The sequence below is a fragment of the Haliotis asinina genome, chromosome 6 (assembly GCF_037392515.1).
Source record: "Haliotis asinina isolate JCU_RB_2024 chromosome 6, JCU_Hal_asi_v2, whole genome shotgun sequence".
Classification (NCBI taxonomy): Eukaryota; Metazoa; Mollusca; class Gastropoda; order Lepetellida; family Haliotidae; genus Haliotis; species Haliotis asinina.
In genome coordinates, this window is record NC_090285.1 from 6,666,886 (window position 1) to 6,693,824 (window position 26,939).

Here is a 26,939-nt window from a genome sequence, read left to right on the forward strand (position 1 = left end):
CAAAACTGTTATTCCATCAATAAATAACCCCTCATCTTTTATACCTTGAAGGGCGGTGATTTCAGTCCGAAATCCAAGTTACATGAAGTCCGAATTAGTTAGCCTATATGTAATGATAACTTAGTTAACTTCTGCTGGGACCAACAATTCGGTCCAAATTATATATGAAACCGAGTTACCTAGGGTCCGAGTAAGACAGCTCCCACTGTATTACTTTCTCTGAGAGGCATTTGAGTGACAATTCTGAACCAGTTGTCAGTGATTCAGTTTTGATGCAAATTACAAATGAAGCAAAGCAAAGACTGTGATCAAGCAGGATTTGCAATAAACTGGAAGAACTAATTCTGAGTCTGTATATGTACTATGTTCTTAACTGGAATGGATTGGTAAACATACTTGAATCCTTCTGAGAACCTCAAAAGTGGATTTAAGAGGCTGAGACTGTTGTGCCAGTGTTTCAGATCCACTTTCATCTACATTTGAGGTTAGCTGATATAAGGACTAATGAGGGTGATTTTTATGGAGAAGCATGTACAATGTGAAAATTGACGTACAAAGTAAGTGACTACCAGCATACAAAATCAGTGACATATCGTAGTACATGTATGCAAAAATGACTCCTTCTGAATAGGAAAATACTCATCCCAATCTAAAATGTGCTTGGTATTTCAGTTGGTTGTGAGACTGGTCCACTTAAAACAGTTAGTATGGATGCAAGTGTTTTACACAGTATATTCTAAGTAGAAGGATATATTTTAATAAAAAAAATAGTTTTATTTTGCAGATTGGGGCATGTCAAGGAGTTATGTGTATACATTAAGTATGTACATATTTAGTCTAAACAAGAAAGGGACAGAACATCTTACGTATTTATTTCTAATAACAGTTAGTGGTAGCAAGTGGTAACATTCATTGAATATCACAAGCAGGACCATAACAGACAGTATATTAATAGTTGCATCCCACAGTTTAGTCTCAGATTTTCTTCACTGCTCAAAATGTTACGATTAGTTTTTAAGAAGGCAAGAGTGAGACCATCTGGCTCTTATCTACTTGCCCATAGCCACAGAGTGGAAGGAGTGAGTATGCATCAAGACATTTAACAGTCACTGATTGTGGCCATTTGTGGCCACTAACAATGAGTGTGTATGGTTTTACATTTAAGCAATATCACAGTGGGGGACACCAGACACTGTCTTAACACATAGTACCCACGTGGGGAATGAAACCCAGGTCTTTGGTGTGATAAGCAATCACTTTACCCACTAGGCTACTGAACCCTCCTGAGTGGACATTTAGCAAATGACCTGGTTATATACCATGTGCATACTGCTGTTGCTACGCATCAGACCCATTGCAGTGCCTCATACGCTGGAGTATGATTTGTAGATTAATCATTGATTTTTGAGTGGTTCTTTACATTTTTTACTTGGAAATCCATACATAACTCATGTTCCTCTAGTACATAATAATGTTTTGCCAACAGCTTCACATCTACAAAATTTATACTGGTAACATTAACATATTATTACCATATCAGGTGAAGTAATGACTTATGATATTCACAATAACAAGACATGTCATTTTTCATCTTCTTGTTGAATAGTGGGTTATGAGAGGTATGTAATGCATTTCCTCTACATATTTGATATTTAATCCATCCATGAAATTAAACACAAACACAAGTTTGATTAATTTATTTTATTTCTCAGGCAAGCCTGGCAGATGATCTTGTTGCATTTAGTTGCAATACAAGAAAACGTAACAAGTATCGCAGTCTTTCCATCAAGGACCTAAGTAGTCCTGAGCAGAATGGCTCAGTGCAGTTGCCTCAATATGCAACATAATGTCAGCCACTGAGCATACAGTTTCATTGTTATTACACATAAATTAGTATGTAAAGGTTTCTGATTGCCGAAATCAAAGAATAATTAAAGAAAGGGAGCAGCTTCAATAAACAGTTTCTTTTAAGGCTAAAAACTCCCGTCTTGGTTCTCAGGCACTACCATACATTTCATTTTTGTTTCAAATTTGAAAAAAATCCACCACCTAACTTGTAAATATTCTGTGTGTTGAACAGATGGTCTCTTCAGTATTAAAAATAATACAAAAAAATAATAGACAGATTCCCCCTTTATTTTAATGTTGCTATACTGCATAACTAGTGTTACATTCATGGAGGTAGGGGGAGAGTGTGTGCTTGTTACGCCATTTGCAAACTTGGGCAATGTAAATGAAATTGCTGACAAGGCACCGCTTACCACGATTTATTGTATTTACTGTATTTTTTGCATTGTTTATGTGGAGATATTACTATTGTTGTGTAACTGTCTTGTAATATTAGCCTAAATTCTTTCTAGTGCGATGATAGGAGCACATTCACAGAATATATGGCTCCTGCTTGAATGACTGCGGAGGCCTCATAAGCTGCTCAAATTTAACAAAAGACAACTGATTTATCAGAATATTCCCCATCAACAACTGAAATAATGTGCCAGTGCTTTTTCCGGTTTGGTTGTTTGATATCCATTTATTAGTAACATACAAGTTTGGATACAGCACCCTCCTCTCACCCACCCCAAAAACCCAATAAATTAGCCCACCTGGACCATCTTTCCCAAGAGTCATTGCCTGAGAACCAGTCTCCTTTACTCTCTTTTTTTTTTTTTTGGTGAGCTTTAACATTGTTGCTTCCTCCAAGACCAGTATTAGGCAGGCTCATTTGGACGTTATGATGTAGGTTTCATGAGCATAGTGAACTTGTTTCTTGGATATTAAATCATAAACAGGCACGAATTAACAACAGTATCACAAAGCCAGCACTTTGTCTACAGGAACACAGTCCGTTGGTAGTCAAGTGAGCATGTGATAAGCAATCTATCAATGCTGATATGTAATCCTCTACATGATGATAAATAGCTGCAATCTGTATTACAAATCTTTCATTGTCCCATCATAAATTGCTTAACAAAATGCTGTTTACACAGATGATACTCATGATTTTAATGTGTTAATACAGGTATGGCATACATTAGTTAATGTCAAATTATACATTATGCACAGTTGTCTCAGCACTGCAGTGAACTATGGTTAATCTGTACACAACAATGATGGTAAAAGTCTGGCCCAAACTTATGCATGAAACCAAACATGAAATTAGTGATTCCTTCATCAGCTCACCAACTCCACAAATTCAAAATACTTCATGATAAAAACGCCACCTGAAAATTGCCCATTTTAGCCTTATAAGGCAGGGTAAATGATAAAAAAATTGGAGAAGAAAAACAAAACACAAGGAAAAGTATCTAAAGCCTTTCATGGGCATGAAAACATCTTTTACACATTTAACAACTGGGAAGTTTTTTAAATATTTTTTTTTTGTTTTTGGTGAACCTTTTTCATAAAATTGTGTCACATTCAAAAGCAACAGCCAAACAAGGATTTCATTTCTGTCTACTACATCAGGATTTTGGTCTCTCACTTGGACAGCTGACGCACACATACATACAAACATACATACATGCACACATACAATAAGGGGAGCCATTGGCCTCCGTAGAGGAATCAAAGACGTAGGATAGGCATTTTTGAGGCACAAAAATGTAGAAATGAAAGACACTTTGACAGTTAGTGACTATTTTTTTTTAACTTATATTTTTTTGTTCTTCTGCATAAGACAGCAAAAACTGACATTGACTTTAGCTTCAAACTCAAACAGTTGGTATCCATGGCTGTCGCGGCTGAGAAAAGCCTTTTGAGTTATCTGGGCCTTTGGGCGCTCTGATGACCATCATGCGTTGCCCAACCTCATCCGACATACTTTTCAGCCGACTGATAAGGCGTTCCGGGCGCTGATGGTCTCTGGGGAAACAAACAGACATTGATGATGGAATGACAAGGGGACCTAGTGGAACCATTTCAAACAAAGCAAAGCAAATCTTAAACAGTTTGGAGAAACTAATGTCAGTAAACTTTTCAACCCATCTATTCTTGATATATAATCAAAATCCTCGGCATTAAATAAATACTAAACTTGTATGGCCATAGCATCAGAGAGAAAGGTCACACTTTCAGGGCTATTCCAGCGACACCACAGGAGGGAATACTGCCCTGAAACTGGCTTCACACATTTTCTCCTGACATGAACCAAACCAGATCTTGACTGACATGCAAAAGCACTACCTTGCCCTACTTATCTCAATGATATCCTAAATGATATTGGATGACAGCTGATGTATGCTGGAGAAGAAAATCAGTTTTCTAGTACATTATATTCCAGTGAATTATTCTGACTTGCAAGGTTGTAATGCTGTGTACTTTTTTCAGTCTCAGTTCATATAATTAGCAAATGTTCAAATAAGCTTACGTAATTTTCCTGAGACTGCAGGCTGAGTATTTTCCGTTTCTTTGGTTTTGCACAACGACAAACTCCACTTCATTCCCTGGCTGAATTTCAGCTCCATCATGGACTTCTGTCATATGGAAGAACAGCTTCTTGCCTTCTTCTACTTCATACTGGATGAACCCGAACTGTAAACACACACCATCATTAATACCCTTTCCACACTCTCAAGGGACAATGGTCATGGTAGGTGGTAGGTACACATAAACAAGAGCAAACACAAATCAGACATTTAAAGACTCCAGATATCATTACCTATCTGGAGGTCTTTAACAATACCAATTTTCGATGACCTTCAGTTTTAAACAGATAGCAAACAACCAAGCTCATTATCAGACTTTGACCTTGATCGATTGAAAAAAGAAAAAAAAAGAAAAGAGTTGAAAGTATCTGAGACCCATGGCCAATATTTGGAAGCACTACAAATTGAGCGGTATGCCAACATGACCAGTTCAAGAATTATTCATTCACAACTGTAACTAAATACATTCACATAACTGCTTACAGGGAATTTTATTAAAAAACAGCAACAAAATATTTGAAAGAGGTGTTAATGTACCTGTCCCTTGACTGAATCCACCCTGGCTCGAACATACTTCCGCAGTGCTGCTATGTTGACAGCTCTGTGAGATCCAGAGGACTTCACCACAGCCACATTGAACTTAACAATGTCCCCTTTCTGCAGGAAATCTCGCTTGTCTGCTAGACTTGTGATTCCATATGGATAAGTGACCATACTGGGATCGTCCTCCTCCCTCACTTGCACCAGACCACAGTACTCATCCTGCTCAGGGTTGACGATCCTCATTGGACGGATAATCTTGCCCTGCAGGATACCCTGATCTCGCAGCATTTCCTGTAAATATGAGTGAGGGACTGACTGAGTACCGGTATGTATTATTGCTTTTACATATACTCCAGCAATAATATGACTGGGACCATGGTGTACCCATCTGGTGAACTGAACCCCGATCTTCAGTGTGAAGACTGACACTCTAAACAGAGGGCTATCTCACCATAATCGTAAACCATGAAGAGATCAGTTCACCTTTGATCAGTTGGTGTACTGTGCATTTATTTATTGTGTTCCTTACTCATGACTGCTGAACAAGCTTCTTACTTTATAAGGTGGGGGTACTGATGTTAAACACAGACATTACCATCAAACAAAATTAATTGCAATAAGTTTTGATCTGATATACCTCTGGTGCAACAGTTCCTTTTGGCAACTTGCGGATATTTTCGGCACTTAATTTGCTGCTTTTTCGAGCAAGGATATACTCCACTTCATCTCCTAGCTCCAGATCACTGGCATCCTTGTCGAACGAACTGCAATGTAATAAATGTGTGAATCTCCTGTAACAGCAACATTTCAAACATAACAAAAACCAATACGCACAGACCTGATTTTACTGTAAACTGCACAAGTTATATGTGCCTTTACTAGTTTAACAATATGGTAAATTTCCATTTCACTCACAAGTCACTCCTCTTTCATGCTTGAATGTTACTTAATTCAACAATATTTGAACCATATGATGTCATCTGTAATACTTGAGGTTGAACTGGACAATCATATGATCAGTATAAGCACTGATCTATAAAACTTGGATATGATAAAATACATCACCGGTCAAGGAGCCTGTAAACCCCAATCCCTTAATGTTCCCCTTATTACATGCATGGGTTTTTAAAGACTAAGAATGAATTACCTATAGTGGAAGAAGACTTCCTTGTCATGTTCCGCATTCTCTATGAAGCCATAATTATCTTTCAGTGTTGCAATAAAGCCCTGACAGCGACCAGTGATGTTCCTCAAAACCACTCGAACATTCACAGCTTGGCGCTTGTTATTGGACTTTTGTTCCCCTATCGAAAATTCAACCTGAAAAATACAATACATAAGTAACTTACACATACATTAAGACAAGTTATGTACAGATATTGTCTAAAATCACCTTGTTGAAAAATACTAAAAAAAACAACCCAAACATTCATGTACAGACTGCAAATGTGAAATGCAGTGTTCTTATCATACACATGGATTAGTGTTGAAAATGTGACCAATATTATGTGCCCTTAATATATTATTGGAAATAGTAAACATGGGATCAAGGAGCATCCTTGCAAATGAGTAAATATTATGATTAAACCCAGAAAATGCTTACGACACCATTAACCCAAATTTTCACAAGTGATTGTCCTGTCTTGATATATGTAATGGTTTATACAGTCAACTACAAATGTGCAACAGTCACATATCACAACAAATGCATCTAACTGGAAATGCAGGGGTTGAAAAATATTTTGAAAAGCCACTTGCCACAGGGCAAGTGACATCAAGAAAGTGACTTATCTTGACTACTTTTCCACTTGCCCTGATTTTATGACACAATGCTTGATGTAAATGTTTACTGGACTATTTATCGAAGAGTGATAATTTCACTCTCTACTAGCTCTATTTTGTCACTAATGCTAACATTAATAGCTTCATTATTTCATTATGAGCAGATATGAAATGAAATCCAAGATAATTTGCAGTTTGAAACCACAAGTGGAAATTGTCTAGTAGTCCATGGACAATGAAGATACCATTATCTGATTACTCGAAATGAAAACCTTGTCCTGGGCGTTGGGATTTTTTACGTTATATATAGCAAGTACAGCAGTCAAAAACATAATATTTGGTTCATCAAAGCATCCTTACCTACAACAATGTTTGCACTAATTATGCTTCAGGGATTTAATTGATGATATTTCTCGCAGTTCTTGTTCAGGAAATCAAATGGACCTATTGCTTAATAACAATACCGACAGTCTAGGCAAAGTTGATATATTTGTTCGGACACATTTTAATTGCATCAAACATTACAGTTATTCAATATTGACCTACCTTGTCACCATAGCGGGGAGCCTGTTTCATCTCCACAAGGTCTTTGGTAAAATACGTAATAGACTGGATGGTGCCTTCATAGTCAAAGACAATGTTTCCACCCTCTTGTTCCTTATTCTTGGCTGGAACGAAAGTACAAATACTACAGCTGCAATTGTGTCAGTTACTTGACATTCTAATAAACTATTCATTAACATGGCTGTCAATTTTAAAAATGGGATATATAAAACGTTTGGTTGTAATGTAAGTAGAGCAATGTGCCTGGATATGAGTGCCACATAAGTGGACTCTTACATACAACACACTGTAACTACCATTATATAAGTACGTTGTCAACACCCTGGGCCTACTATTGTTTAAAAAAGAACTGAATTATAGAATATGGGCAAGTTACCACACAGAAGCGAAGACAATGAATACCTTGTGTTTTATGAGTTGCAGGCTCTCTGTCTACTGTCCCAATATATTTTTCATTATGAATGGTCAGGAAAGACACAGAACCTTTAGGAAGATGCTTGATACGAATGGCAATCTGACGATTGGAGGCAGAGGGATCCTGAAATCCAAAACATTAATATGATATTGACTCAGTGCATGACTTTAAATTCAGGAACACATATTCCCAAGGCACTCAAACTTTAAAACATTCTGTGCCTCTGGCTACTTAAATAATGTTAAAGTAGCCTCCAGTTTGGATTCACAAACCGCATATTACTGAAAACTTTGAAATACAAATTCCTATTGGCACACTATGTCTATGACTGTGTAAGCGCAAAATGAAAAGAGAACAAAAAAAAACCAAACACACACCTAGAAAGGGAAGTGGCTCGGGGGAAAAATAATATGGCATGAATTATCAGGCTTGATAATCACCTCTTTGATAGGTACGCAAACTTTCATTTAAATCATTTCTTCCAGTATGCATGAAGCTAAAAAGCATGAAGCAAGGGACATAACTCTATAAAACAAGTCATCAGATGATGATAAATCTCGACAACCCCACATATTTGAAAGAACAAATCATCTGACAATTACTTAATTTTTTTTTTTAGATTAAGTCCAAATTGTATAACCATGGAAATCATGAATAATAAAATGCCAAAAATCGTAAATAGCAAAAGGGACCACTTCAAAATCTATTTGAAACATCTATCACATATTAACATGGTCTCAAACAAAGCCCACCCTACCCTTCTGAGACTAAGTCTGAATTGCTTCAATGGAAACAGGGAAAAACAGAAATGACAAACATCTGCCAAAAGGCATCACTTTCTGAAGTTTCATGTTTCTGCTAAGTTCTCATGAAAGATATTGAACGATTTGTGATCTGGAAATAGAGCTCAGGACACAAATCAGTTGAAGTTCAGCAACATTGAGCAGTCACTGCCTGCATGAGGATGTATGACAGTTTGACTCCAGTTTCTAGGACTTCAGTCCTGCTCTTCAAAGAAGCACATGCGATACATGTGGCCACACCTTAAGCAAATGACTTTGTTCAAACTTGTTCACCCTGCAGAAAATAGGTACCAGGGGGGATAAGTCATGTGACTATAACCTTCTAGTGTCTAACTGGCAGCTTGGGTTATCTGGGGTTATAATATGCTGAGCTTTGACTATTAGCCCTATGAGAATACGAGCATGAAGTTTGGCACTATATAAATGGACACAGTATTATTATAACGGCATTACCTGAGCTACAGTAAACTCAAGATCATCCTGTACATTGACTGCAGATGTTGGATCAAGAAGTTCACTGAAGTGGAAGAACATTCTAGCATCGCGGTCAGCACACTGGATAAAACCATAGCCTTCTTTCAAGCTCACAACTAAACCCTGCAGATAGATAAAGAGAACATTTATACATTTCTAACATTTCATATCATAACATATGAAAGATAATTGATCTTACTCAAAGGCAGAGACAAGTACAGGTTTCAATGGAATACCGCTAACACCATGGTGACAAATGGATGAGAATGCACAATATTTTCCAGAAATTGTTTGATATAATTTTGAGCATCTCGATTAATTTAATTTGATGCTCCTGTCAGCAACTAGTACATTAAAGTAAGCCAGTAAATACTAACTAACTACTTTTGTATTGCCAAATCTGTTGTCACCAGTTAGGGGCTGAATAAGACCGCTGACTTTTGGTACAATTTGAAACTATCATCAGTGGTTTCCCTTGGTGACTATCCCTTTCAATTCTAACATGTCTATGAGTATTCTGACAAGTATAACATACCCGGGTTTAGACCGACAATGAGTTATGTGATTTGTTTAAGTGACAAGCTAACTGGTAAACTTCAATAAAAAAGTTGTCAGCTTCTACCCACCGTTTCTCGGACTTCCCCAACTTTATCAAATGTTTCTTCTACTAGTTGTATGTTGGTTGCCCGCTGAAGTTTATCTCGACGATCAGTTGCAATATTGAACTCCACAGTGTCACCTTGATGAAGAGTATAATCACCTTTCTGGTCTTTATCACCAAATGGAATATCCATTGTACTGAAATTAAATAGGAAAGTTGAATCAAAATCAATTATAACACCACTCTAACCTGGCAATGTTGCTGATCTGAGTCAGTATGTTTTATGACAGTTATTATACGAAGACATATTATAATCATATCCTAGAAATTAATTTCCATCTCATGCATGAGTGAGGGAGTGTTTACAGTTGACAGCTGCAGTAAGCAATACTTCATCTATGTGATGGTGATCTTAAAGAAGTGTTAGTCTCTGCCAGACAATCTAGGGACTGGTACTGTGTGCAGTAATTGATATCGTCATAGTGAGATGGCATGCATTCAAGCAGATCACTGCCATCCAATCCATAAAGTCTGACCAATCCAGTGCAACCTCTGGTAATTGTTTGAATTATCCCAGATTTGTATTTAATGTCTAAAGTATCACAAGCAGATTACATACTTCACACAACAAAAATCACAAAATATACAAAAACTTTGAAAACAAAGAGCCACCACATCTCCAATATACAGACTCCATGCTAATTTTCCTACGCAGAGACAGTCATACAAGTACACTGAAAACATACCCTTTAGGTGTTTCATATATTATTCGCCCACCAAGAGGGTCACTTTGTCGACGATTGTTGCCATTCTTCAAGGTTTTTAGCACTTTTCCTTTTATCATATCCAGACCAATATCCTCAAATATCACAGTTCCTTCTGGTAAGCGAGATATATCTACAGCAACTTCTTTGCCCTGCAAAGAAATGTCACATGCATCATTAACACAATCTGGAAAACACAACATACATAAATTCAATGCTTGTGCGCATACCAAAAGTAACGAAATCACAAACGCCTACATAGACATGAAACATGAGTGGGTGAGTGAGTTTAGTTTGATGCCGCTTTTAGCAATATTCCAGCTATATCACAGCAGAGAACACCAAAAGTGGGCTTCACACACTGTACCCATGTGAGGAAACAAACCTGGGTCTTTGGCATGACAAGTGAAGTTTAAACCAGTAGGCTGCCCCACAGACCTTACTAAACATGAAAAATACCATGTGCAGATGATGGTATTTGAACTGAATATTTAAAAACAGTGTGCGAGTGGTATCTGAAGTAGCATTTAGCAATATTTCAGCTATATCATACCACAATGATCACAATTAAAATTAACAAGACAAAAGAATGGTTGATATTATGAGCTACCAACCAATGCTTTTGGGATCCCTGTATTCCCCAAAATGACCTCATGCGGCAAACAATAGTGTTAAAAACATTTCTAACTAGGACAATATGAGAGTCCAATAAACACTTGAAAGTTGAATTTTCATACGAAAGTTGGAAGGTTGAAAAGATCAAAGGCGCCACCCATCATCTAACTGACAACAGATTGTGACAAGACATTAAATATTTCAGGACATAGCCCCAGTACTATCATGATCTTTGCTTATCACTTACATTTCTATTCTGAACACTAAATTCGACGTCATCTCCGAGTATTAGCTCATTGATGTTGTCCTTGAATTCACTGTAGTGAAAAAATATCTCCCTCACTACATCGGCTCTCTCAATGAAGCCAAACGTCTCTTTCATGGAACACACCACTCCCTGGAACCTCTGCTGACTCGGAGGCTGCAGCATCTCAATCTGCCTAGCACGTATGTTACCATTCCTGCAGCAAGCAATAAAGGAAGCTTGGGTGTTTACTGTAACACGGATAGTCTGTGGGTTTATAAACATAACAGTGTGGTCTTAACAGGTTCAGCTGTGTAAGACTGTTTAGCACATATAAAAGCAGCATTACATCAAGGAACATCAGTGGACGCTTCACACCATATATCAAGATAGGGAATCAAACTTATTTCATCTCCACAACAAGGTTTTGCTTTAACCACTGAGCTATGCCTCCTGTTACATCAAGAAGAGAAAAGCCTTTTCACTTTATAATCTAATAACTTTTCTGCACAAGAAGAATAATTTGAAAGGTAAACTTCAGGTATATTTGAGGGTGTTACCTTTTATCTGTGGCTATGTGAAACATAACCTGGTCACCTGGTTTGAGTTTCACACCACTGTCAGACAAATCCTCCAGACCATAGGGAAGGAAGAAGCATTCTCCATTATGTTCATAAGTGACGCGACCAAGCCCATCCTGACTGTTAACAACTGTTCCCTGTGCAAGGATATACCACACATATAGCATGTCCCGGAGATTGTCTTTGTTTAAGGACACTTCACAAATCACCTATTGTATCTGTGCATGTTCTTAACTTCAATTTTAACTTGTTATTAAACATTGCTATTATGGCAACTGATACATATGACCTTACTTAATCTGACATTTTTGTAGGTTAGTCATTTTCTATAAATTGGACACAGTGACAGAGTGCTAGAACAACTGACCTATTGAATTTTTGCAAGACCAGTATCAGGTTCCGAAATAGCAACTGCCATGTACATATTTGCCAAAATGCAACAAAATCACATCCTTTGACATAATTTATCTTACATTTTTTGCATGCGATGGTTTAGCCACCTGAACTATGCTGCCAACAAAGCGCTCATCACTGAGAATCTCTGTGGTAACCATGCTGTTGTCAACCTTCACCACAGTCACAGCGATAGGTTTCCCTGTCCTCCTGTCGTAAGACATTTGGAATTCCACTGCATCTGCAACACAAAAGAAAACAAATATTGAAGTTATACTGTCAGATGGTCAAGATTTCAGAACAGATGAGTCATCACTATAATGACCTCGCTGCCAATTTAAAATTAATGACATTTACAAGTTTTTTTAAAATGAAAATGTAGTTACCTCCTATTTTCATGGTGTCTATATCACCACTATATTCACTGAAGTGGAAAAAGAGCCTGGCTTCTCTATCACAGCACTGAATAAATCCATAGGAATGCTGAAACAAAAAAAAGAGTCATCAGAAGATGACATATTCCAACAGCCCCCACATATTTGAAAGGGCAAATCATCTGACAGTTACTTAATGTCATTTTAGAAACAAAGCCCATCTGTCCATTTTGAGACTAAGTCTGAACTGTTTAGATGGAAACCAGGAAAAATAAATATGCAAAAACTTTGTAAATAGCAAAAGGCATGACTTTGTAGTCTGCCTCAAATATCTGCCAAGTTTTGCAGAAAAATATTGAACAGTTTTTGAGTCCTGCTCCGGAAACAAAGCCCATCCCTCCTTCTGAGAGGAAACCAAGAAAATAATAAATCACAAAAACCTGTACATAGCAAAAGGCACCACGTCAGCTTTTGACTGATATATCTACCCAGTTTTACATAAAAATATTGAACGGTTTTTTAGTTCTGCTCCGGAAATGAGACTAACACCAAAATGTTCCATGGAAACACAATAAAAATATAAATGCCAGAAAACTGTAAACAGCACAACCATAGGCTGAGATTACCATATCTATCAAGTTCGGTCTAAAAATATTGAACAGTTTCTGAGTTATGCTCCGGAAACAAAATGATTACGGACGGATGGACGAATGGACAGATTACATTACATGCCGGGGGGATAACAATGCATATGTTCACTACAGGTAATATTACACACACTTCAAGGTTTACATCTCTTCAGCATTAGCGCCAAAATCATCAGTTACAAACAGGTATGGTTATATTATTATGTGACATTGCTTGCTACTTAATATATTTAGAATCTGCAGGATCAACAACTGACACATCCTCGTAATCTCTAGAGTATATGTTATCATAAATCTACAGTATACATCAGATGCATCTATGGCTTGGCCCCATTAATTTTATTACCTCCATTTGCAATCTCAAAGAAAACAGCTAAACTGTCGTTACAACTGAGCTTGCCAGTGTCAACAAAGACAGTGGTCACAGCTGCGAAGTTTCGTTCACAGAGGGACTCAGATTTGGGGGGAAATCAAACAGAAAAACTGACATTTCAGAAACTTTAAACAAGAGTCATCAGAAGATGACATATCCCCCCAGCCCTCACATGTTTGAAAAGACAAATCATCTGACAGTTACGTTGATGTTTTCTTAGATTAAGTTTGAATTGTTTCCATGGAAGTCATGAAAAATATAAATGCCATATATCTGTAAACAGCAGAAGGCACCACTTCAAGATCTGTCTCATACATCTGCCAAGATCTGTTGAAAGATGTGAAATGGTTTTTGAGTTGTGCTCTGGAAACGAAGCCTATCCCTCCATTTTGAGACTAAGTCAGAATTGTTTCAATGGAATCCAGGAAAAATAAAACTGCCAAAACATTGTAAATAGCAAAAGGCACCACTTTGTGGTCTGCCTCAAATATCTGCCACGTTTTGCTGACAGATATTGAATCGTTTTTGAGTTGTGCTCTGGAAACAAGGTCCATCCCTCCATTTTGAGACTAAGTCAGAATCGTTTCCATGGAAACAGAGAAAACGATACATCACAAAAATCTGTAAATAGCAAAAGGCACCACATATATCTACCAAGTTTTCCTGACAGATATTAGGAACTTTTTGAGATGTGCTCCGGAAACGAAACACACCTCTCTTTTTTGAGACAAAGTAGGAAACATTTCCATGGAAACGGAGAAAATAATAAATCACAAAAACCTGTACATAGCAAAAGGTACCACTTTGGGATCTGCCATACATATCTACCAACTTTTGCAGAAAAATATGGAACGGTTTTTGAGTTCTGCTCTGGAAACGAAGCCCATCCCTCCATTTTGTGACTAAGTCCAAAACGTTTCCAAGGAAACCGAGAAAACAATATATCACAAAAACCTGTAAAGAGCAAAAGGTACCACTTTGGGATCTGCCACACATATCTACCAACTTTTGCTGACAGATATTACAAAGTTTTTGAGATGCGCTCCGGAAGCGAAACACACCTCTCATTTTGTGACCAAGTCCAAAACGTTTCCAAGGAAACCAAGAAAATGATAAATCACAAAAACCTGTAAATACAAAAAGGCACCACTTCGGGTGCTGATTGATATATCTACCAAGTTTGGTCTACATATACTGAACAGTTTATGAGTTATGCTCCAGAAACAAAATGATTGCGGATGGACAGATAGACAAGGCGTCGACTATATCCCCCCGCATTACATGCCAGGGGGATAACAATATATGTAAAATTCCTTCCACCTTTTTCACACTACCTCTGCTTCATTTGTGTTTCCAAATTAACAAGCAAAAGTGAGTTGTGATTAAGCTCAACTCCCCAGCGTAGACAACTGACTGGTTAAAAAGACAACCAAGGGAGGTTAGCTGTAGATGCATCCAGGGTATAGTGTAGATTTATTTTGTAACGAATACCCTGGACATTGTCGATAATGCCATGGACAATGTTGAGTAATATTTACTCTAGTCAGTACAGAAAAGAAATACAATCACTATCACAGTATCAAACACTCCAGCTATATAATCGCAATTTTTCAAGGCACAGAAATGTACACAAATCAAAAGGTATCATTTAATATATCATCGTATATACATGACAAGTCCATACTAATAACAATTCTTTTCATTGTGCTTCAATCTGTTACTACATTTGTGATTGTGTTAGCAGATGATTTTCTATCTTGTCTTCAAATGGTCTCTTACCTGAAGTTTGTCAATTATCCCTGTTTCCCTAAGACCATTGTTGCCTGATGTTGGAATATTATTGTACGATGAAACTATGTTGGGACCCTGATGGAAAGACATGATGGCGGGATCTTGGGCTGGCGGCTGGAATTTCTAATAGTCATGAGAAACAGAAAACAGTGGTAGCAAACTGACATGCAAAACAAAAGAAGAAACATCAGCACAAATAAGAACCCTAATGACTGAATACTCCTGGAGAGTAGTAGGGTTAACACCACTTTCAACAGTATTTCAGTTGCATCATGGTGTGTCAGCTTGATGTGCGAGTTCTCCATGTGGACAAGGACAGTTTAAACATTCATTCAAGCAATATCATAGATGTGACCTGAAAAAGGCTTAATGCATATATACCCATGGCAGGAATCAAAACCAGGCCATCAGTATAAACAGATTCACCACCTGACTAATGCAACTGCCAAACTGCTGCATAAGAATAAGTGTAACTATTTTCTGAACATGCTTAAATGTAACATATACTTTATTCTCTTCATACTAACATGGATTTGAATCATGCATTCAGTTACCTTGAACAGTAACACCCTTGATTTGCATCAAACAAAAGATCACTAACATTCATCAGTAATGATGGTGACATATATGGGTATGGCGCTGACAAACCATGGATTATTATCAGGGGCAAATGGGCTAAAGAGCACTGCCAAAAGTAACACACCTGTAACAGGGGCTTGTAACACTAAAAACAGCCATCAAGGTATGTACTTTCACTAACTGGGTCTTAGCACGATATAAAAGAAAAGGGATGTAAAGAGGTCACCACACCAAGTTCATTTCAGGATTGATTCAACAATGATCACTGTATCAAATACTATCTATTCCATTAAAAGTATCCACAGATTTCAAGCCAATAGACTTGTCTACAAAATGAGACATAAAGCACAAAAATTGAAGCCATACTTTGGAAGCTAGGGTCTTCAGAAGCTCGATAAATCATGATTTCTTGATTGAGCCAAAATCCCTCCTTAGAATTTGTAGTCTTAACTCACCTATTTTCTTGTTTATTTCAGGTACAAATTGGTGCAATTAGGACTCTGAGCTTCCTAAGATTGAAAAAATTAGCAATTTCCACAACCAATTAGGGATTCCTAAAAACTGTTGCACTCAATGAAAGCATCTTTTTCAATGCCCATACATGTAGATATACATTTACAACTTGCAAATGTTAAGTGAATAATATAAACACTGAATGGAATATTTATCAACCAGCCCCCTCAACTTCCAAATTACTTTCTATGTGTAAACAATCTGAAAAATTGCGTACAACCTTGCCTTTATTTAATTATCATTAATTACAGTCAGATGATCCTAGCCCTCCAGAAAGTAAGACTACCTTATTACATTTGCAAAATTTAAAAAAAATCAAAATGAACTCAGCTTTTTCGGAATGGTGGAATCGACGTGCATTTTTCAGGATAATTCAGGACAGTTCCCTTTTTCACAGTAAGTACAAATAACATCCGCCAAAACTTATTGAATTGATGGCACCTGTTAGTGCATTAATCGCCATTCTTTCGAGGACGCTTACACCTATCTGTGATGATGAATTAATGCACATTTTCTCAATGCAACCAGGATTGTGTGCAACCGTTCACCATTGATGACCTTGGTCTTGACCTGACCCATACTAAAAAAAGCCAGGAAACTCATAGGCTATAAATACAACATGACGATTCTTTTCAATGAGAGGCAAGGCCGAGGCTGTTAATGGCTATACAGTGATGACTGTTGAATCTGCCCTGAAACAAACTTGGTGTGTTAACCTCATTACATCACTTTCCTTTAAAACAGTGCCAAGACCTCGTACATTTCTTGACCAAGCTGATGGCAGTTTTCACTGTTGAAAGCCCCTGTGAAAGCTGTATCATCTTTCACACTTCAGAGTTGATGCATAAGATTGATGCAATTAACATTTTAGATATGGGTATGTTGAACCATTTGTACCTTCCACTGAGGACTATTCATCTTTCTGACAGACATTGGACGAAGAAGTTTGTTCGAAGATTCTTGTGTTAATGCTCTGTATCACTTGTTGTCCTGCTGTTGTCCCTCTATAGTACCTCAGATGTGCAGTGTGTGCTAGTTTTTGACGGATTGGGCACCTGGTTCGTTAGCTTAGGTATCAAAAGGTTTTCTGTAGTTTTCGTTATCTTGGTTAAACTCAACGTTTTGTCTTCCCCTTTTTCCAAAAGGAGTGCTGGAAAAAGAATATGAGTAATTTATTTATTTAACATATGCACATTTACAAAGGTTGAGTATGTATTTACACCAACATGAAAAGAGTGTAAAAATGCTTTTTGTTTAGAAGCAATACTCAGTTCACAACAAAAACATCAAAATCTACATCTTGGGCCATGAAACTAATCCACATCATCAGGATAAAAAGACATGAAACCATCAAGGTCTTTCTGTTATCACCTGTTCTCTGAAAATCAATACCTACAACTACATGGGTCATTAAAATGGCCAAATCATCTCAAAAACCAAAATTACAAACGGACATGCATGACTCACCCTAAATATACATTCAACAAACTAGAACAGGTATAAAAATCAATCAATGAACTTATTTGAGTGTTGGACTGTTATTATGGGGAATAACTCCCTCTCAGTGTGTAACTCTTTCCCCCAGGCCCATGTCATCATTGTAATTCAAGGGACTTTGGCCACAGAACAAGGAAAAACTCGAGGAACCATAATTCAAAAACCATTCATTGGATATGAGCATGATCAAGAGTGTGCAAAAAAATGTTCTCCCTAGATGCCTCAAACCTTCAAAGTTCAGGAGATCATAACACTGCCTGGTAATGATTTTGATTTAGGAAGAAGGGTTGTTGCTCACAGATGGTGGGGGCCTCCTCATGTTTTGTACACGAATAATATGGAAATTAACATTGTGAATAAAACACAGTAGCGACTTTTGTTTCAGTGGTGTTAATTACGCTTATCCACACTGTACGCCTCCATTTCAAACCATGCAAAGTGGAGAAAGAAAATTTGCTGAGTTTGGCATTTGTCCAAATATCTTGCGCAAAAGAATGGCCTTCACAGCTGGAATTTGAACAACACAGTTCGCTAAACAAAAGGAAGAAAAGACGTCCCAAGAGCATATCAGTTACAAAAGATGCTCTTTTGTCTATTTTCATCAATCAAAAGCTCTGAAAACAATCAAATATAAAACATTCTGGATTTTTTTGCGCACCCCAATTCAGCACATCACTGCATCATTGCCGCCATCTTAGGATACCAGTACCCTCTGACCTCAGAAAGCTTACAGAAACAAATTACACAATAAAGAAAGTGTAATTTTCTTTTTTAATACTATTAACTATTGCGGATTCATGGATTAGCATAGCTATGAAATCCACGTTATATACTGATAAGCGCTAGAGATTGGAGAGTACATCACGATATTTGTGACGTCATCATCAACAACATTGGAAAGACGGAAGAGACATTTCACAAGAGGGGATTGTGTACTCTCAGATCATACTTTTAAGTATTGTGAGTCAGAAGCGTCGAAAACGATTTATTATTAGTATATCGTCTTAGTTGTTTATTCACTCTGTCGTGATTATAGATGTCACATTTGTTGACCGAACGCAGTGTAAATCTCGGCAAGCAAATATAATCTTTAGCCTGTAGTCAGAGTCATGGGATTTCTAACGCACTTCTTCATCTGACGGTTACTCATAGACTGATTGAAAAATATCCGTCCTTAGAGTCACTTCAGGTGGAGCAGTGCGAGGTAGGTGTTGGTGGTGGAATTGTAGTCTTACTGAATATGTAAAACGTGTATGTAAAATGTTCATAGCTAACAACTATATTTTGTTTTACAGTGTTTACTTACTAATGTCGTTGACATTATAAAAATGTGTGAAAACACAAAAACAAAACAAAAAGACAAATGAAAAAGTTGATTAAGCGTGAAAGTGCAAAGTATAAGACAAGGGATGGAATAATTTAATAAAGTATAAGAAAGTTTGACTTTTGATTCATCTGGGGAATGTTGTTTTAAGGGAGAGGATTTATGTACGTCATGCTATAATTGCTGAGTGTGATGTCAAACGTTTAGCTTTTTGTTCAGTTCTCAAATCAGAACAATGACCATTACTGCATAGGTGGCAACTCAAGGACTGTGCAGAGTGAAATGGCATTGGTCATGTTTTTTTAGTTAAGGGCACCTGCAAAAGTAACCTCGTGACTTCATCGTTCGAATCAGTTTCAAAATACTAACTGCTTGAATGATTATAAAATAAAAGAGTCCATTGTTTACCAAAGCTGAGATTGAGATATAAATATGGTGCCAATCACCCTACTACCAACCAACCAAGTATCTCATCATCAGATCTTACACATTTGGCTCATGTACATGTTTTCAGTTTCATTTGGGATGAGTATGCACATTTTGATAAACATGTATCATGATATGTTTTACTTTCATTGAGTCAAGATCGTAAAAGATGAAAAATATTTCTGTTGACTTTTTCATCCTCCAGGTGCTATTATTTAAGCCCCACAGAAAACTAGAAATATATATTATATAGTCACTTTGACATCTAAAGCTACGTTTTCATACATTTCACTGTTACAGTTGGAATATGATTATTGAAAACAAGGTATAAAGTGAACGAAAAGACTTCCGTCATGCCTGTCCATTCTTGTATCAGAAAAAGCTGATTTATTTCCAAACAGGAGAAAATATCACTTGATTTCACAAGTTTGAACTTATTCATAAATCAACAACCATTATGTGGTTACTGGAGTGTCAAGAGTTGCTATGGAATAAGCCAGATAGTCACTGGGTATCTTTGACAAATAATGGCTCTGGATGGTTGATAATATGTTGGCCGTCCTGTAGGGTTGTTTGTAAACAAGTATGGTTGTGTATTTTGGCAAATACATTGTATTGCTATATATTGTGATTCATCTACCCGTATTGCGGTGAGTATCATTATCAAGATATATTATGGACTTAGGTATTATACAGTGCCACTAATTATACATGTGGATCCTATTTTTCAAATTTTAAGACCCTAAACATACATGTTATAGTTCTGATAAGAGCAATCCCAAATTAGGTTGGGTAGCATTCTGTTTTCTACAATTTATTGCATAACAGTATGCCTTTTTTAATAATACCCATGAAAATCCAGGGTAGAATATGTCTTCAGCAACCCATGCTTGCCACAAAAGGTGGCAGTGCCTGTCGTAAGATTGGTGGGTGGTTGGGCTCGCGGATTGGTTGACACATGTCATCGGTTCCCAATTGCGGAGGTCGATGCTCATGCTGTTGATCACTGGATTGTCTGATCCAGACTTGTATGTTTACAGACCACTGCCATCTACCTGGAATATTGCTGAGTGCAGCGTAAAAATAAACTCACTCAATCACTCACTCACTATCATTGAATAGTGAAGGAAAACATTTGTTGTGAATGAAAGTTATTTTAGTTTAAGCCATAAAGATAATCACTAAAACCTGATACATGTTCTTTACCTAATATACCAGTTCTCAGATAAAATATTACAATAAATATCATTTGAAAAGCATATTGCGATGTATGGGTATATCAGTGATACCATGTAGTCCCATAAACAACAGTCAGTAATCCCTCAGCCTACAAATCTCTGCTTGCCTTTTTACACGGGAGAAGATAATTAGGCTTATATAATATTCTTCCAGCTACCAGAAGTTTAAAAGTTTATCGTTCATTTTGGAAATCTTGCACATATGTAACTGTTATCACTAAGTAATCTAATGTATAATGATGAATGTGATATTCAGAATTATGTCATATTTGACTAGTGTAATGTACTGATGTATTGTCATGTTAACTTAATCTATGTAAAATACTATAGGTTTTGTGCAAAATTATATTATACATCATCTGTTACTGTAGCATTAACATGGTTTCTTTTCATTTCAGACAAACAGGTACATTTCACCTTTTTGTAATAATATTTGGCTAAGGATTGGCTTCTCGTCAGGATAGCAAGCTAAAGAGTGTTTCAACCTTTGTCTTCAGGTTATTCTATAAACTATCCATCATGCCTCTTGAATGGTTATTTGGGCGTAAAAAGACGCCAGAGGAGATGCTGCGTCAGAATCAGAGAGCTCTCAACAAAGCCATGAGAGATCTGGACAGAGAGAGATCAAAGATGGAACAACAGGAGAAGAAGGTCATTGCAGACATTAAAAAGATGGCTAAACAGGGTCAAATGGTAAGTGGCTGCATTTATCCTTTTGCAGACATTACAACATGGCATTACTTGAACAGAGATTAAGTTTATGTACAGCTTACGGGTAGAATTGGTTGAAATAATTATTTCCTGTTTATGACATATTTTGTCTTAAAAGACATTACAACATGGCATTACTTGAACAGAAATTAAATTTATGTACAACTTCCAGATAGAATTGGTTGAAATGAACATTTCCTGTTTATGACATATTTTGAGCATTGGATGGTGTATTTGATATTGGTAGCAGGATTCATTTGTCATAAACTTGTGGTCCAGGTGTGTGTTTTTCTTTCATGAAACAATATCGCCATCATCACAGGTATGTTAGTACAAAACTGAGCAGTATAAATGACATGTTGCAAGGTATAGATGGATATTAAGAAGACATCTATAGAAATGTTAATGGCCAGTTTTAACCTAATAATGTATGTCACAGGATGCAGTCAAAGTGATGGCAAAAGACCTTGTCCGTACCCGGCGCTACGTGAAGAAGTTCATCACAATGAGGGCAAACATCCAGGCAGTGTCACTAAAAATCCAAACACTCAAGTCTAACAATGCAATGGCACAAGCCATGAAGGGTGTGACAAAAGCCATGGCAACTATGAATAAACAGGTACTTGTCTGTTATCTTGCTATTTGTGTGTTATCATCATGATCAGCCTGTTGAAACAACGATAGCTCAATTACGTTGTAGGTAGGTAGAGACTGATGCTTTACTTCCAACTGTATTGAAATACTTGCTAGGTCTAAACTACAGAGATATGTAGCTTTGTTAGTAGTTGCAGGTATGGTTGTAGCTTGACTTGAAACAAAACTGATATCATTAATGTTTAAATTTATAAGTCATGTTGTGGCTAAACGCTGAAAGTACAACTTTAAACTCACTCAGCTTACTCACTCAAAGCAAAATTGGGTAGATCAAAGTTATTTAACTCAGGGAAAACTGGCATAGCATAGTGAGTCAGTCATTCAGTATTCATGAACATGTGGTTTATTAAATATTTTAGGTCTGGAAGAAATTATGTTTATTTTGAAATAATAGAGACAGGCAGTTTTACCATTTTTATTACATACTCTGTTTACCACACTCATGCCTAAATATCAGTAAATCATGTCGTAAACATAACACATGGGCACTCATATCATATCCTCTGTAAATGTGAGAGTTAATAAATGTGTTGGGTAAATGTTGTGAAGTGTTGACATCATGTTTGATTCTATCATAGACTGAGACGAGGTTTGTGTTGTTGTGAATATGTATGATGTGGTTGTAGCTGAAGCTGCCCCAGATTCAGAAAATCATGATGGAGTTTGAGAAGCAGTCAGAGATCATGGACATGAAGGAGGAGATGATGAGTGATGCCATTGACGATGCCCTCGGAGATGAGGAGGATGAAGAAGAGAGGTAAGTTGTGCTTCATAAACAGTGAACAGTCAGTTTTCAACAGAAACTTACAGGTTACCTGTTTAGGCCAAGTTTTATGTTGTGAGGCATACTGAGTGTCATGCAATATTGGCAATATTGATACATTTGGTTGGATGTAGATTCTGAGAGGATTGTGAAGTGTTTATGGTAGCGTTATTGTGTTATGTTTAATAAGGCGATCACTGTTTTGGATAAAAACATCAAAGAGGCCTTGCACAACTCACTGCTTTCATATTTGGTAAATTTTAAAAGATATCTCTGATGAGAAATAGTAGCTAGAATTCATTGTTTGCAGAACTTCCATTGTCTGGCGAGTTTGGGGTGCTGTTTTCTGTGCTAGTGAATAGATAGATGTCTTACTCTGAAAAAATGGATTGAACCCTACCTCTAAATGTACAAGTGTGTGTTCTGTAAAGCATGTTAAATTGCTTAATGCTTGTGATGATGACAGTGGTTTGTTCTCTAGGTTTTTAACGAAACTGATGAAATAACATTGTTTCATTGTAGTGATGCTATTGTGTCTCAAGTTTTGGATGAACTCGGCTTACAGATGGCAGATGAATTATCAGGTAAGACCAGCAACAAGTTTCCTGAATCATGTTGAAGGTTTTTGAGAATAACAATACCTGGAAAACTATGACATTAATTTATGTTGTCCAGTATGAAGGCATTTTGCCCTTAGAGATTCAGTGGATATTGATTGCAATACAATGTCACATTGCAGCTAAGTGAACATTTAGGTGAAATTTTGTCTTCAGCTTGATATTAGAAGTAACAGTATCAGCACGTCAGACTTTATTTTGTTGATTCTTGTGTTCATAATCCAGTTGTGTAGGTCAGTGCTCCCTGGAATGTCATGTACAGACTCAAAATAGCTAGAATATTTCTTAATGTGATGTTCAACAACAGACAGACATTGCTGGCTGTTATTATGTGCTAGGATCTTGTGGACTGCCATCCTAGCTGAATTGTTTATATGTGTTACAAGTTTGCAAATATTGAAAAAAATAGATTCTTCCTTAATTTATGCAATATGCCAATCAGCAAGAAGTGCATTTTTCACTAGAATTAATAAGAATTAAATTTTCATGGACACAAGAGATCATTATTTAGTTTATTGACCAGTATGAAGTCGAAGATGAAGATGTTTTATCATGTTCATAGTGTTACTGTTGTCATCTCAAGATTGTTCACTGATATTTTCAGAAGCTCAGTTGCTTTAGTAGAAAGGACACTTAGTAATACACACGACTAAGTTTTGGAATCACATGGTGGTATTGTGGTGTACACGATTTGCCTCATCCAGCTTTCCTGTCCCTTTGTTAAGATCATATCAAATTTCTGTCACAAACACTGTTTACTCCTAGGCCAAATGTAGAGATATCATGAAAATCAGGTAATATGATACACCCAGCCTTATCACCCATACTGCATATCTTGACCATGCTGAACACCAGTGCTTGTCACCACAAATTAGACAATGTGATCATTCTCAAGCAGTTTGTTTATGAACATGTGGACACTGTTTCAACAGTGGACTGAACCCAGCTAGTTTTTAGTAATCTGATACCTCCTGTTGCTAGTTCCACATCAACAAGAATTTTTGGCGGGTGGGAGGTGTCATACTTATTACTGAATAACACGTTTACTGCTGCTGAGGGATCCTAAAAGATAAGATAGGGACTTTTCTAACATTTGCCTAGGACTATGTTGTGTTGACCTTTGATGTGTCAAACTCATAGCTGTTTTGACGTAAGGTTGAGTCCCTGTGCATATATGGATTTGTCATGAGTTCACACTAGTGTTAACAGTTAATATCTTGAGGTATTGAGGTAGGTCCCTTCAACTTGAAGACATCAGAGGTTTTGGGATGGTCTAGTGGTAAAAGTGTTTGTTTGTTACCCTGAAGACTGGGTTCAATTCCCCACATAGGTACAGTGTGTTTAGCCCATTTCTGGTATTCCCCACTGTGATATTGCTGGAATATTGCTGAATGTGGTGTAAAACTAAACTCACTCACTCAAGACAAGTCTTTCTGACTCTTTCACTGTACAAATTGTAATTTGGGAAAGCTGGCAGCTATGACTTCATACATTTTTGAGGATATCAATGTGTCTTGTTCCGTAGGTCTGCCAACTGCTAACCAGACTCTCTCTGCTGGCGCCTCTAAACAACCACAAGCTGCTGCTGCCGCTGATGTCAGTGCTGCGGATGCCGACCTTGAAGCAAGGTTAAATAATCTGAAGAGACAGTGAGACTAACAGATTCTATGGAATGGTACAAGAGAGATATTGCTTGAGGCAAGCTCCCCCTATAGACAAACTCAAGGTGATGACAGCTGTTATGTGATCAAGGACAAACTTGAATGTAGGTTGTCATAGGAACACGAACATACAAGATAAAGGTGTTGTTGGCACAGTGGTGGTATATTGTAACATATTGTCATGATTACAGCCAAGCTACATATTAAAATCACTTTGGAAGGTTTCATAAACTACCCTTTTAACTTCAGGGTAGGAAGGATCCTGAAAGTGTCAGGTTACAGGTAAGGCCTACACAACTGTTCTAAGTGTATGAAATTGTCAGTCAACTAAACAGGTTGTTCACAATGTCATAATTCAAAACTGCTTTTGCACATTATGATCATGTTTTGTTTTACATTTCTGAGATATTTTTCATTTAATCCATTTTATGTTATCTCATTGTTTGGTTCTTTTAAGTTATGCTTCACATTTGAGTCTATGTTTAGGTCTTATTTTGTCCAGTTTAGTTTATTACATTGATTTATGTCACTGTTTATTGATGTTCTAGTTTATAAACCAAACCCATACTGTTCTGTGTACAATCTAATGAATATTAAAGGAAACTTGTCTGGAGTCTATATGTGCTTACATGAAATGATCAGTAATAAGTGTTTAATCTCATATGGTGAAGTGTAATGCTTTTAAGTAATGTTCATGTACAGAGGTTGATATTAGATGTTTGTCAAATCTGCCTTCTTGATGACGATACATTGGCTTCATGCATGATCTGATCATATTTATAGATGTCATGTTTGGTCAGTAGTATAGCTCAAGGATAACAGAATTGTTTGTCAAATAAAGACCACCCTACCATGGAGTTAAAATAGCTGTGTGCTGTACTTTCCCTCAGCGACAATCTTGGATTCCATGGTCAGCAAGAAATGTGATCAAATATCTTAATATATATGAGCAAACAGTTTTGTTCTGCCACCATTGTGCACGTAGGCACAAATAATCTGTTGATCAGTTTTAGCATTTCGGTTGTTTATGAAAGTAATGACTGCTTGTCAGTGATTTCACTATTTCTTCTCTCACATCTGTGAAGAAATTTTAGTGTAAAAATGTATTTTTACTTGTGTATATATTAATATGTATGAGTTTTGAAGTAAACACTCTCAAAAAGATACATTTTATTTGTATTTCTTCACATCTGAGTTCATATGAGATCCACAATAAAATCTCTCATCTCTACCAGGTGACCTCTGAGCTTGAAATCTAAATGAAGGAATCTAGAGCCACTGAAATGTCAGCTTACTTAAATTTCCTCACATTTCTTTATACCCCAGATTGGAAAATTCAGTTAGAACACACAAAAAATCAGAAAAGACACACACAAATACATGTATACACCTCAAATATTACATTTCATTACACGAGAAAAGAAGCTTTATTGAAAAAGGGTGTGATGTGTGACTCGTGAAGATACATGTAAGACTGGTCTTCAGCAGCCCACAGGGATGGCAATTTTCCGCGGATTTAAATGCATATCAGTTGATTTTGAGACCTTGAGAAAATGTTTTAGGGACTG

General features: G+C 37.0%; 2 protein-coding genes across 4 annotated transcripts; one reads left to right on the forward strand and one right to left on the reverse strand.

Annotated features, from left to right (window-relative positions):
- Positions 1-1,686: 1,686 nt before the first annotated feature.
- LOC137286562 (cold shock domain-containing protein E1-like) lies at positions 1,687-18,697 on the reverse strand. 2 transcript variants are annotated; one of them, XM_067818489.1, is made up of 17 exons: positions 18,636-18,697; positions 17,378-17,630; positions 15,377-15,502; positions 12,590-12,686; positions 12,284-12,444; positions 11,790-11,947; positions 11,233-11,446; positions 10,353-10,522; positions 9,632-9,803; positions 8,985-9,128; positions 7,716-7,851; positions 7,296-7,417; positions 6,115-6,287; positions 5,605-5,731; positions 4,962-5,258; positions 4,367-4,530; positions 1,687-3,861 (listed from the first exon to the last, which is right to left on the reverse strand). In XM_067818489.1, exons 2-17 carry the CDS (start codon positions 17,411-17,413, stop codon positions 3,711-3,713), a joined length of 2,448 nt encoding a protein of 815 aa, XP_067674590.1. In that variant the 5' UTR covers positions 17,414-17,630; positions 18,636-18,697; the 3' UTR covers positions 1,687-3,710. The 2 variants fall into 2 exon arrangements, with proteins under 2 accessions (XP_067674590.1, XP_067674589.1); XM_067818488.1 differs by having other exon boundaries at positions 15,377-15,511.
- A 126-nt stretch (positions 18,698-18,823) lies between these two features.
- Positions 18,824-26,535, forward strand: LOC137286251 (charged multivesicular body protein 2a-like). 2 transcript variants are annotated; one of them, XM_067817999.1, is made up of 6 exons: positions 18,824-18,937; positions 21,463-21,658; positions 22,116-22,295; positions 22,957-23,087; positions 23,616-23,677; positions 25,236-26,535. In XM_067817999.1, the coding sequence occupies exons 2-6, from the start codon at positions 21,485-21,487 to the stop codon at positions 25,361-25,363; spliced, it is 675 nt and encodes a 224-aa protein (XP_067674100.1). In that variant the 5' UTR covers positions 18,824-18,937; positions 21,463-21,484; the 3' UTR covers positions 25,364-26,535. The 2 variants fall into 2 exon arrangements, with proteins under 2 accessions (XP_067674100.1, XP_067674101.1); XM_067818000.1 differs by lacking the exon at positions 18,824-18,937 and having other exon boundaries at positions 21,451-21,658.
- Positions 26,536-26,939: the final 404 nt, after the last annotated feature.

Bases quoted from the DNA above. Each gene is read 5' to 3' on its own strand.
- LOC137286562 (XM_067818488.1), bottom strand. From the start codon at position 17,413: ATGTCTGTCAGAAAGATGAATAGTCCTCAGTGGAAG. The intron at 11,948-12,283 runs GTAAGATAAATT...ATCCTTGCACAG, and splicing joins AACCATCGCATGCAAAAAAT to GGAACAGTTGTTAACAGTCA. The intron at 11,447-11,789 runs GTAACACCCTCA...TGCTTGCTGCAG, and splicing joins CACATAGCCACAGATAAAAG to GAATGGTAACATACGTGCTA.
- LOC137286251 (XM_067817999.1), top strand. From the start codon at position 21,485: ATGCCTCTTGAATGGTTATTTGGGCGTAAAAAGACGCCAGAGGAGATG. The intron at 21,659-22,115 runs GTAAGTGGCTGC...TGTATGTCACAG, and splicing joins TGGCTAAACAGGGTCAAATG to GATGCAGTCAAAGTGATGGC. The intron at 22,296-22,956 runs GTACTTGTCTGT...ATGTGGTTGTAG, and splicing joins TGGCAACTATGAATAAACAG to CTGAAGCTGCCCCAGATTCA.